Raw genomic sequence first — 13,234 nt, forward strand, 5'->3', positions numbered from 1 at the left:
ACACACACACAAAAAAAAAAAAAAAAAAAAAAAAAAAAAAAAAACCTTATGTTTTTTCTGTGATGTCCCAGGGCAGTTCAAGTTTTAAATGGGTAAATAAATATGTTCTTCATTAGTAATGATTTAGGAGAATGTATGATCTTAGATGAATGGTCTTTAGCAGTTGTTGCTTTCAGTTTCATTTAGAAGCACATAAGCAGAATCAACTTCAAAAGAAAGTCATTTTGGTGGACAAGTTATTTATACATATTTGTTCTAGTGTAATTTTGAATATCTCAGTGAATTTTAAAAGTTTTGTCTTCTATAACCTTGCTTGGCATTTAAAATAACAATATTAATTAAATACATAATTCAGTAAGATGTTCGAGCAGAGTGCTTACACAACTTAACTTTTATTCTTTATACCAGGTGAATAAGCTGTGTAAGCCCACCTTTTTATTTTTGCAGGGGAGATGACTGCCTTGTCTGACTTTACTTTTGTAAACTTCATCCTTTGACAGCCAGTAATTGCTCTAATGATAGGCTGTCCCTTTTACAATCATTGGGTTTTTCCCCCCTATTTTAATGATACTGCCCTTCTTTATGACTTTTACTAGTTTTTGCTTACTTTGGTTTTTCATGACAAAGTTTCTCTGTGTAGCCCTGGCTTTCCTGGATCTCATTTTGTAGGACAGGCTACCGTCAAACTTGGAGATCTGCCTGCCTCTGCCTCCCAAGTACTGAGATTAAAGGAGTGAGAACCAAACCCAGATTTTACTTACACTTTTTTAAAAACAGTTTCCTAACTAGTTGTCCTGTTTCAATATCTTTGTTGCCAGCCTTTCTACCTATTCATCTTAGTTTAATCTTTTGAAGTTAATTGTGACCATGTGACTTTAATTTTCACATTTCTTCGTGGTTTTCACATAACACTTGGTGATCTATGATATGCTAAAGCTTACCTTAGATTTCTGTCTTAGCACTACTTTGAAGACAATAGATAATTGTGCTTTGCTAGACTTCTGTGTCTCTCTTCATATATGTATTAAAGACCCTTTCTCTTTACCAATCTTTTGTTAAGACCGTTTCTTACTGTCTAGCCCAGGTGCCTGCTTTGGCTTCTGTATGCTGGGTCACAAGTTTGCACCACTATGTCTAGCTTCTTTTATTTTAGCTATCCTTTAAACCTGAGCTCCTCGGCATAATGCAAGTCTAGGTTCCAGTAAGTCCCTGTCAAATATTTTTACCATTTAGTTCCCATATATCCTTGTTCGTGTATATTATGTTTAAAGATACTTTATTTAATATAGTTAATTCATTAACATTGAAATCATAGCCGATGGTACTAGGATTTGTATCTGAATGAAGTTTGTAAAGTCCAATCACTTGTGAATATTAGACAACACTTTATGGTTGGGGTCCATTTTAAACAGTAAAATCACTAACAAAAAGCACAAAAGTTCAAAATAAGTGGCTAAAAATAGAGCTGAAAGGGATTCTTGTTTCTCCTGAAAAGAACCGAAATATAAGTGAGAATATTACATTGACCTCGGCTAAGAATGTGTTGGGGGGAGCAACTCAATCTTTTATACAGGTTTTCATGCTCTCAGACTACATGACTGCAGAAGTACCTCAGATGCTGATTCTGTGATTATAGCTCTTGTGAGTGGGCAAGATTATCAGTACAGTAGTTATGAATACTAAGGAGCAACTATGGTAGGGTGTACTTTGTCCTGTTGAATGAAGCCTGGTGTTTATTTTCAAGCATTAGCATCTCCAAAGCAGAATTCAAGTTCTTGCCCTCTCCTAGCCTTCTCTGTTTCTGTAAAATAAAAATCACCATCCATTTAGCTATTTAAACTAAGTCTTGCCAAACCATCCTTAAAATCTGGGCATTCTAATCCCTTACTTAAGGAGGTGATGGCAAGAGACTCAGAAGTTTGAGGCCAGTCTGCGCTATCTGATACCTTGCCTGAAGAAAACAAACAAAAATCATCCAATCCCAGTATCTAATCCTTCAGCAACGGGCCATCAGTTTTATCTACAAAAAATTTACCGTTCGAAGACTGCAGCCTTTAAGCTCACCAACTACAGCAGTTGGCTGCTTCCAGTAATTTTTCAGTACCCTACTAAAGAATCTTTGGTTTGGGTTTTTTGTTACTTGTGTGTTTTTATTTTTTTAGATTATTTCTGTGTGTGTTGTTGTTGGCATGTATGTCTTTGTACCACATGTATGTTTAATGCCCAGGGAGGTAAAAAAAAAAGGGGGGGGTCAGATTCCCTGGAATTGGAGTTATGGATGGTTGTGAACCACTGTGTGGATGCTGGGAATAGAACCCTGATCCTCTGCAAGAACAGTAAGTACTCATCAGTTCTCAACCTATAGGTTGCTACCCCTTTGGGAGTTGAACAAACCTTTCACAGGGATTACCTAAGACCATTAGAAAACACTGATACTTACATTATGATTCATAACATAGCAAATTTACAGTTATGAAATAGCAATAAATATAACTTTAGGGTTGGGAGTCACCACAATGAGGAACTGTATTAAAGGGTCACCGCATTAGGAAGGTTAAGAACCACTATCTTAACTGCTGAGCCATCTCTCCAGCCCCAGCCCCTGTTTTTTGAAAGTCTTTCTCACTTGGTAGCACAAGCTCTTCTCTAAAGAGCCATCTCTCTCAGCATCAATGTGGTGTTGGGTACTCTGACTCTTGAATGCTGCAATTGCAGGAATGTGCCCCCATGCTTAGCTAGTAAGGAGTCTTTTTGAAATAATCAATAGCCATCCTATCTAAAATCAGCACTTCATAGTTTTTGTACTCAGGATCAAAACCTCTTTTCATGGCCTGTATGGCCCAGCACCTGCTTTAAAGCCAGTTGTTAGCTTTGTCTTATTTTCTACTTTAAACTACACTGGTGGTTTCTTGTTGTTTGCCTTAGTTCTTCACATTTTTTTTTCCTAGTTCATTGTCTTTACATGAATAAATGTTAGAGCTTCTAGCGCAGTCTTTCTCTATTATTATCAGTCCTTAAGTCTTTTTAAAATTTATTTTTATTTTATTACGAATTTATTTACTTTGTATCCCATTTGTAGATCTTATCTTTAAAAAAATCACCTTAGAAAGCCAGATTTCTATAATCACAGCATTTGTGCAGTGGAGGCAGGATTAGTAATTTAAGGCTGGCCTTGGCTCCGTAGCAAGTTTAAAGCCAGTTGGGTTGACATGAATCAAAAATAAAGATCCCCTCAGAAAATCCTTTCCAATCACAGTATTTGAAATTCCCTTCAGTATTCTGTCTTCAAACTGTTTCCTCTGCCCTGATTACTAGAATGTGTCCTACTCTTTTACTTTTCAAGGTTCTTTTCCTAGGTTAGACTAGCCTATTGGAGTAGAGTGCAAGGCAGTGGCAAATCATGCCTTACATGAGAGGCTTTGTTGACCGATAGCTGATGAAGTGCCTAAAATAATACTTAAAATTTATTTAAGTATTTGTTATTGAGCTAAATAAATGTATCACTTAATATAATCCCGGCAGAACTGTGATTGTTCTTGGTTTTGTTTTATTTTGTTAGTTGTTTTGCTGGTACTATTGAAAATAAATTTGGATGGGGCTCAATTCAATACCAAGCACCCACTTGGCAGCTTACAACCGTCATAACTCCAGTTCCTGGGAATCTGATTCCCTCTTCTGGCCTTCAAAGACTTCTTTGTGGGCACAGTGCACATATACTCAGACCGGCTTATAAATATTTACATAAATTTTTTAAATCTTAAATTTTATCATTTGACACATAAGTCTTTATTTATTTTTGGTACATACTAAGGAGTGAATTCAAGTCTCCTGTATGCTACACAGAAGTGTTCTGCCAATAAGTTACAGCCCACTTTACCATAACAACTCCATTCCTCTACCTTTAATTATTAAAAAGTTTAGTTATATAGGGCTGGAGAGGTGGTTCAGCAGTTAAAAGAGGGCCAAGTTCACTTCCTAACACACACATCAGGTGCCTCACAAATGCCTCAAGCTCCACAGGGATCCCATGCCTCAAGCCTCCATGGGTACCTCCACATGCTACATGCACCCATAGTCGTAAATGTATAAAAGATAAAATCTTTCTAAGAAATAATGATGGATTAAGAAACTTTTAAGTGGTATATAAAAGATACTCCTGGTTTCACAGAAGAGCCTTGAGATTAAGGGACATACTTGAGGTCATAGACCAGAGGAGTTTCACAAGCAAAATGGTATCCTAATTTCCAGTCTAAGAAGGTCATGTTGTTTTTATTTGGTTTTGGTTTTGGTGTTTGATTTTTTGAGACAGGAGTTTCTCAGTGTAGTACCTGTTCTGGAACTTGCTCTGTAGACCAGGCTGGTGTCGATCTCACAGAGATCCACCTGCCTCTGCCTCCTGAGTACTGGTATCAAAGGCATGTGTCACCACAACCCGGCCTAGATCATGTTGTTTTCACTGTACCTCTCTAATTTCCATGATATCTTCCAGGATATTAAATTGTATTCATAAATTAAGCCCAACATCCCCAGTTAAGTTACATCTTTATTACTTTACTTTTAGAAATTTTGAAAAAATAACTTTTTTAAAGGCTCCAGAATTTTGGCTCCATTTGTTTGGTTATGTGACAAGACTTTTATCTTTTTGCTTCATATTGCCAGAGGCCTAACAGAAAAAGACCATCAGTATCTGTTCTTAGATAGCAAGAACAAATAAACCATTTGAACACTATTCTACTTTCACGTCTGTGTTCTTTAAGTGTATGAATGCCTTGGAAGCTCACAGAGAATGAATCGACAACCAGAGAGCCTATATAGGACAGACCTAGGCCCTCTGCATATATGTCGCTTGGTCACCATTAAATGACTTGCAAATTGTATTATAGATCATATTTATAAGATTATTCTGTTGGTTTTAAAAAGTTTTTTAAATTGGAGTTGAATTGTAAAATAAATAGGTAAATTACAGGGTGCAGTGTGTATATTTAATAAAGTACCCAACATTTGTTGGGGGGTGGTGAAGTAGAAGTCTGTGTTTTTAAACTATTGAGAAATTATCTGGTATTTGTATCAGAATTATTCACAATTAAAAGTCATTCTTGTCCATTAATAAAAATAATTTATGTGAAGCTTTTGGTAGGTTCTGGGCACAGGACAAGTGCACAGAAATTACTTGTTATTATAATGACACATATATTCTATTCTCTTCTCAATTTTCATACTGTTTTGCCTTTTATCATTTTTATGATGTACACTAATAGATTTAGGACTCCTGCATGTTCCATATAGCTTTAACCTAAGTACAAATTAAAAATCTATTGAAGTAGAAACCGGTTTAGGGTGACACAGTTTGAATTTTAGTCTTGGTCTCTCTGTTTGCCTTGATACACAAATGTATTTGTGTATGTGAGAGTATATGTATGTACATATATGTGTGTGTTAATATGTGAGTATAAGTTTATACACATGTATGGTTAACATGTGAATATCTTCTTTAAGTAGTCCACTTATTTTTTTACTGATTGTGGAGCTTATGAATTGTCTTGACCAAATGGCTAGTGACCTCCAGAGATCTTTCTGTTCCACATGCCAAACTGCCAACTCTGCTGCCACAATGGTGGGATTATAAGCCCATACGCCTGGCTTTTATAGTAAGTGCTGGGGATCTGAACTCACATCCTCATGCTTCCACTTCAGGCACTCCACAAACTGAGCCATCTCCCATTTCTTTTTCTTTTTCAAAAGGATATATATATGCTCTGTCTGCATGTACATCTGCATGCCGGAAGAGGGCACCAGATCACATTATACATGGTTGGGAGCCACCGTGTGATTGCCAGGAATTGAACTCAGGACCTCTGGAAGAGTAGACAGTGCTCTTAACCTCTCTCCAGCAAACCATTGTTCTTAAGAAAGAGGAAATACTACTTTTTATTTTGGTATGTGCTATTGTGTATTTGAGTTCCTTTGCTAGGTTCTGTCCTTTTTGTTCTTGCTGTATTGTCACATGTTTGTTTTTGTTTTTGAAGCGAGTCTTACAATGCAGCCTACACTGGCCTGGAACTTTGTTGCCATACTGCTGGCCTCAGTCCTGACTCTGCCTAAGACTTAACAGCTACCAACACATGCTGCGACTGTGCTGTCCTGTTTGTAAACTCCTTCAGAGCAGAGTTTGTGCTTTTTTTTTGTTTCAAGGTTTTCAGGAGTCGACATGTTACTGCTTTGTTGTGTTTGCTTCTGGGTCTCAGTTGCATGAACACAGGTGAATGCCACATGATTTTTTTTAGGGATGAGGTTTTACTGTGGTTGGTCTGGAATTCCCTATGTAGACCAGGCTAGCCTTGGACTCAAGCTTTACCTACCTCTGCCTCCTTTGTGCTGGGATTAAAGGTGTGCACTGGGACAGTAATTTTTGTGTTTCAAAGAAAGTTAACATAAGAGTACTTCTTCTTGAAAAGCAAGCCCTATATTATTTTTAGCCCTGGAAGGAATACGTTTATCTATTAGTTGTAACTTATTAACTTTCTGAAAATTTATGTCTGGAGCCTTAGGTCTGTTGAGTGCATGTCCAGGAAGTTGTTTTTTGGTTTTTGTTTGTTTTTTGGTTTTGTTTTGTTTTTTTCTTTTTTAAGATTTCTTTATTATGTATACAATGTTCTGTCTGAATATACACCTGTGCGCCAGAAGAGGACACCAGATCTTACTATAGATGACTGTGAGCCACCAGTGGTTGCTGGGAATTGAATTCAGTACCTCTGGAAGAACAGCCAGTGCTCTTAACCTCTGAGCCATCTCTCCAGCCCCGTCCAGGAAGTTTTGACCACAAGTTTTAATATTTATTGTGAGACTGCTAGTATTATAATGATATATAAATATTCAGATGCTTTAATATGAGATTAGGAAGGAAACTTTCTTGAACAATTAATGTTTTCATGTACTCCCATTTGATATAGTTTAACAAGAGCCCTAGAAGACAGGAATAAAATTTTATCGTACTTACAAATTATGAAGTTGAGGGTGAAACCAAGAAAAATTCATAAAAATCATAATGATTAGGGACAAAATGGCCCAGTGGATAAAGGTGCTTGCTGCTAACCCAGTGAGCTTTGTTCAGTTCCTAAAACCTACATAGTAAAAGTAGAGAGCCAACTTCCAGAAGTTGTCCTCTTAATTTCCACATATACTCTTGTACACACGTGAAAAAATATTTTTAAATCACAGGAGTTACCTGTAGCTATTGTATCTTACCTCAGTTTGTGCATTTTCAAAACTCATGTTCCATTTCTGTGGCACTTGGTAATTAAATTTCCAGTTTCCAAGTAATTTCAAGTTTTGCTGTTCAAATTTTATAGCTAGGTATAAAATTTACATACCTAAGAAAATAGAGCTCATGTTAGAAGTCAATTCTTGAACCTTGTAAATGCTTACTTCAGGTACAGATTGTTTTGCAATCCTGTTAAATAAAGGCTACTCAAATGAAATAGAAGTCTGCTGTTAACCATTGTAATTGTAACCAAAATTTTAAAAGGAAAGACTGTTAAGTTACATAGAGAGTTGGAGCAGGCAAGATATCGTGGCACATGGCCTTTAATCCCAGCACTTCAGAGGCTAGGGCCAATCTGTTCTACATAGCAAGAGCCAGCAAGAATTACACAGTGGGGAACAGGAGGAAGAGGAAGGGAGGGAGGGAGGGAGGGAAGGAAGGAAGGAAGGAAGGAAGGAAGGAAGGAAGGAAGGAAGGAAGGAAGGAAGGAAGGAAGGAAGGAAAAGCTAACCACGGAAATGAGAAGAGTTAAGTTTGGCTACAGAAAACAGTCTATATTTGGGTGTAGTGGCTTTCCCATATACGTTTAGCTTCTTTGGAGGCTAAAGGAGGAAGTTTGAAGCCAATTTGAACAACTCATTGAGATTTCATTTCTAGCTGGGCATGATGGTATTCACATTTAATCCCAGCACTCTGGGAGGCCAAGGCAGGCCAATCTCTCTGTGAGTTTGAGACCAGTCTGGTCTACAAAACCCAGGACAACCAAGGCTACACAGGGAAACCCTGTCTCGAAAAACAGAGGGCGGGGGGAGCAAGGGAAGGAGGGAGAAAGATTTCATTTCTTTTTTTTAAAAGAAAAAGATCAGACTGGCAGCACACACTTAAACCCTATACCTCAAAAGATGGGTGAGAAAGATAGTGAGTTTGAGGCCACCCTAGGCAACATATCAAGATTTCACCTCAAACAAAGACAAGATTTAAAAGAAGAAGAACTAGCAAATGAGAATAGAAGAACCAGCTAGTTCTGAGTACCTGCTGCAGATGTTCATAAGTCTGCTTGCCTTCTGAGGTTTCTTACCTTGACATGCACCTCCTATGGCATGCACTTACCCTGAGAGCAGTCAGAACAACACAAAAGAAAGAAAACCACATCAAGAGTGAGGAAACCTGGCTTTGGCTGTCCTATTTTAACAGGTTGATCCAGCAGATTAAATGTTGATTAATTAGACATTTATTCAACTACTAAGGCAGCTTTTGACTGCCACAAATCTTTGGAAAACGAACAAATTGGGTTTTAATATGTAAATGGTCTGTTGCCAGCCTTATTTGCCTAATATCTTTAAGGATTTGTTTTTATTCTATTATATGTGTATGAGTGGTTTGCTAGCATGCAAGCAAGTCCACCAGGTGTGTGTCTGGGGAGGGCAGAAGAGAGTATGAGCTCTCTTGGAATTAGAGTTATTAATGGTTGTGAGCCACCATGTAGGTAATGGGAGCTAGACTTTGGTTCTTTGCAACAGCAGCAAATGCTGTTAACTACTGAGCCATTTTTCCAACTCCTGTGTGATTGCTTTTAACAAGACATGTAAAGTCATGTTATAGGCACTTTTTTTAAAATTTAAGTTTTTTTCATACAATATGATTTCCCTTCCCCAACTCCTCCCAGATTTCTCCCAGTTCCCTAGCCATCCAAATACATCCCCCACGCACACATAATTTACAAAAACTTGAATAGAGCCAGTCATCTTATATGTATAGAAATAAAATCTCAAGATGATGAGATTCTCTGATATTACCCAGCTAATAATGGTGATCACAATGTAAATACACCTCAGAGCCCCTTGTAATTACCTCTGTTTCATTGTTTTTAATTAGAAGAACTAATATCTGTGTGTGATCAGAAAAATTTGTAGTACATTATTTTGTTTATAAGTTCATTATAAGGAGGTACTGGAGAGATGGCTTAGCAGTTAATAGCACTGGCTGCTCTTGGAATAGACCAGGATTCAATTCCCAGCACCCACAAAGTGTCACACAGCTGCCTATAACTCCTGTTCCAGGGGATTTGATGTCCTCTTCTAACCTCCACAGGGGCACATGGCCAATAAACATACATGCAAAACAAAACATTCATACAATAAAAGTAAATAAAAATACAAAACTTAAAAACGATAAATTCATTATACATGTCTCACAGAATACTCTTACTAGTCCTTTGAGGTTTAGATGATATGGTAATTCAAAAGCAACCTTGTTAAATTGGGTCTGGAAAGAATTTGTTGTATATTATTTCCCAGATTTAAATCTTTGGTTTGATCAATCAATCAGTTTGATAATAAGGTGTTTTCTTGTTACCTGTGCAGCCAAATGGACGAACTGTTGAAGTACCCGAGGATGAAGCTGTTAGAACTCCCCGAAGTATAACAGCAAAGCAGCCACTAGAGACAGATAAGAAAAATGAAAAGGTAAGCTTGGGAACATATGTATGCAAAGTTTTTAATAAAGAGAGTGACATAAAAATTCTGCTTTCATATTTGACAGGATTGTATAGCTTCCATTTAAGGAAACTGCAGAATCTAACATAATCATGTTGGATGGGTGGTGAGCGTTAAAAAAAAAAAGTTTAAAGAAAGACTGTCACCAAATATTTTAAACATTAAAGTGGCATTAGTAAATGTTTATTATGCCAAAAAGTAATTTGTGAATTGAATACCTTTTGTTTGAGTGAGGTTCTGACTTTATAGGTTACTTCTGATACAAATCTTAACATGATTGTATGTAAGAGAATTATGTTACTCATGATAATGTACTTTGTAATATAAAAAATGCTTAGCAGAATTGTTCAGTGGTGTTGTTTAAATAGCTTTCCCTTGTTAAGGAAATTGAATCATCTACCTTTTAAACAGTTGACTTTATTTAACAATAATTCTATGCTGAGATTATTATTTAAATGGTTTAGATAAGGGCTGGCCACGTGACTTAGCAGATAAAGGCATTTGTCACCAAGCCTGAAGACTTAAGTTCAGTCAATCCCCAGAACTCACCACCATAGTAGGAGAAATTGTCCTCTGACTTCCACAAGTGCTTGTACACAAGTGTGAGTATGTGTATTTACATGCTTGTGGAGACCAGAAGAAGACATTGGATATCCCTGGAGCTGGAGTTATAGAGGGTTGTGAGCTGCCCATTGTGTGCAACTGGGAATTGAACTTGGGTCCTTTGGAAAAGTAACGATTGCTCTTAACTGCTGGGCTGTCTCCAGCCTGAAGAAGTTTTGAGTTTTGTACCGAGTAATTATATCTTAGGTTATAATACTGGTTTTCTTTAAGTAAGCCTTATAGATAAAACTTGGTCTAGAAAGGAAAAATATATGTATACACATATGTTACATATGGAGAGTTAAAGTGAGCTTATGTGTGTAAAGCAGATTAAACTACTATAGTTTTGTAGGTTTTTTTAATACATTTTAATGTCTCTGTTTTTAGAGCCTAGACTAGCTTCAAACTTATGATCCTCCTGCCTCCACCTTTATAATGCTGGGATTACGGGTGCATGCCACCACATGTAGTAGTTTTCTAGATTTTTATTTTGATATGGAGTCAATCAGTGCCTCGTTGATATTAGTTTCTGGTAGAGATGGTGTAGGGCAATTATATTAGCCAGGTACTGTGCTAGATAATTACTGAAGGGTTAGAGAGATAATACTAGGTATTTTTGTTTGGTTGGTTGGTTTTGGTTTTCTTTGAAGTAGGGTTTCTTTATGTAGCTCTGGCTGTCCTGGAACTCATTCTGTAGCCCAGGCTGGCCTCAAACTCAAAGATACACGTGCCTTTGCTTCCCAAGTGCTGGCTTTAAAGGTATGTACCACTATTGCCTGACTATATTTTTACCCTCAGAAAGATTACAGTCTACTTAAGGAAAGTCAAACAGAGAAGCTATCTGGTAAGACAAACAGAAGCTGTCTGGTAAAATTAGGGTCTTTGGTGCTAGGTATTCAATGGAGAAAGGAAATCCAAAGACTGACTTGCTAAACAATGTGGCACATGCCTTTAATTCAGCACTCTGGAGGCAGAGGCAGATGGATCTCTGTGCCACCCTGGTATACATAGTGAGTTCCAGGCCAGCAAGGGCTACATAGTCAGACTCTGTCTTAAAAAGAAAGGAAAGAAAAAATAAAATAAAATAAAATACTGACTTAATTAAAGATGGATAGTATTTCAGTAACTGGAAGAGGGAAGCCAGTTTTGGAGGGAAAGAATCAAATAAGCATGGATGTTATTCAGATGAAACAAATGGACATAAAGTTTGGTAAGTGAATCCCTGAGAAAGGCACCCTAAGGACTCTTTGAATCCCTGAAAACAAAACTATTTGCATAGTAATTATACACTATTTACCTTTTTCATTGTGTTGATATTTGTACTGATGGTGCCAGAACAGTGGGTGAAATTGCTGGATCTTTACCATTGACTCAAGGCAATAGCACTAGACTACTGCTGGTCTTTGATGTTATTTATTTGTTTGTTTTTCCCCCTGTGTAGCCTTGGCTGTCCTGGACACACTTAGTAGACTAGGCTGGTCTTGAACTCACAGAGATCCGCCTCCTTCTGCCTCTCTGAGTGCTGCTATCACAGGAGTGTGCCACTGCGGCCAAACGGCTGCTCTTTGTCTTACTGTTCTGTGCTCCATTTTGGAGAAAGAAAGTTTGCTAGTTTCAACTTAAGAGTGCTTTATCAAGGATGCAATAAAAAATGATTGTTAATTCTTACTCAGTATTTGTTACTACATTGTATGTGTGTGTGTGTGTGTGTGTGTGTGTGTGTGTGTGTGTGCGTGCGTGTACGCGTGTACGCGTGCACGCGCGCGTGCGTGCATACGTGTAATCAGGATAATTTGCAGAAAGGAATCGGTTCTCTCATTCTGCCTTGTGTGTTCTATGGATTGAACTCAGGTTGTCAGACTTGGAAGCAAGCACTTTTACCTGATGATCCATCTTGTCAGCCCTAAATTTTAAAGTTCATGGTTTTAACTATTCTACATGGTGAAATCTGACTGTGTATAAAAGTATACTGCATACTTAGAACAGGTGTCTTAACACTTGTACGGTGAATCATAAGCTAAAGTAGCAACTTATCTCATATTCTGTTTTCCTTTGACATAATGATTGATAAACAGCAAGCATTGGCTTTTCAGACTTGGGTATCTGTCTGTAGGCATTTTCTCAAGAATAAACAAAATGAAACTGGGCATGGTGGTGCATGGCAGTGATCCCAGCACTTGGGAGGCAGATCATTGTGAGTTCAAGGACAGCCAATGCTACACAGAGAAACCCCGTCTCAGGGGGAAAAAATTTATTCCATTATGTCAAGAAAAATAAGATAGTATTTACTGCAAATGATAAAAGGAGTTGTCAAATGAAAATTAGAAATTTGGAAGATTGAGATTTACTACAACGACATTAACAACTTCTAGTACTTAAAAAATTCTGATGTCATCACTTTTTAAAATATGAATTTTTTTTTTTTTAAAAAGCTTGGAATGATGGGACATGCTTTTCAGGCCAGAATTTGGTAGGTAGAATCAGGAGGATTAGAAATTAAAGGGTAGTTTCAACCGAGCTAAGTGACTAGCTTAGCTATATAAAATCAACTTCACTGTTGTTGTTGTTTTAAAGTATATGTGTATATTTGTGTACCTGTGTAAGTCTATGCACATCGTGTGTGAAGGTGTATGAGGAGGCCAAGGGCTATCAAATCCTCAGAAGCTGGAGTTACAAATAAGTTGTGAATCACCAACATGGGTACTAGGAACCAAACTTGCAAGAACAATAAGCCTCTTTTCATCTCCCACACTCCACAGTTTTGAATCTGACTTAAAAGACTTGCTTGTGGAACTAGCCTGATTTCAACTTAACCTTTCTCAGCCCTAGCCATAGTGATTTGCTGTCTTTTTTTTAAAAAAATAATAATTTTTTA

At 37.4% G+C, this 13,234-nt stretch overlaps 1 protein-coding gene across 3 annotated transcripts in view; it reads left to right on the forward strand.

The window, feature by feature from the left end:
* Positions 1–13,234, forward strand: part of Mtdh (metadherin) — a 54,231-nt gene that overhangs the window by 6,242 nt on the left and 34,755 nt on the right. For all 3 annotated transcript variants that reach the window (XM_055620079.1, XM_055620088.1, XM_055620099.1), the window contains exon 2: positions 9,625–9,726. In XM_055620079.1, coding sequence (XP_055476054.1) covers positions 9,625–9,726 — 102 coding nt within the window. The remainder of the gene's footprint in view (positions 1–9,624; positions 9,727–13,234) is intronic.

Source organism: Psammomys obesus, unplaced genomic scaffold, assembly GCF_907164565.1.
Source record: "Psammomys obesus unplaced genomic scaffold, mPsaObe1.curated_primary_1811, whole genome shotgun sequence".
Classification (NCBI taxonomy): domain Eukaryota; kingdom Metazoa; phylum Chordata; class Mammalia; order Rodentia; family Muridae; genus Psammomys; species Psammomys obesus.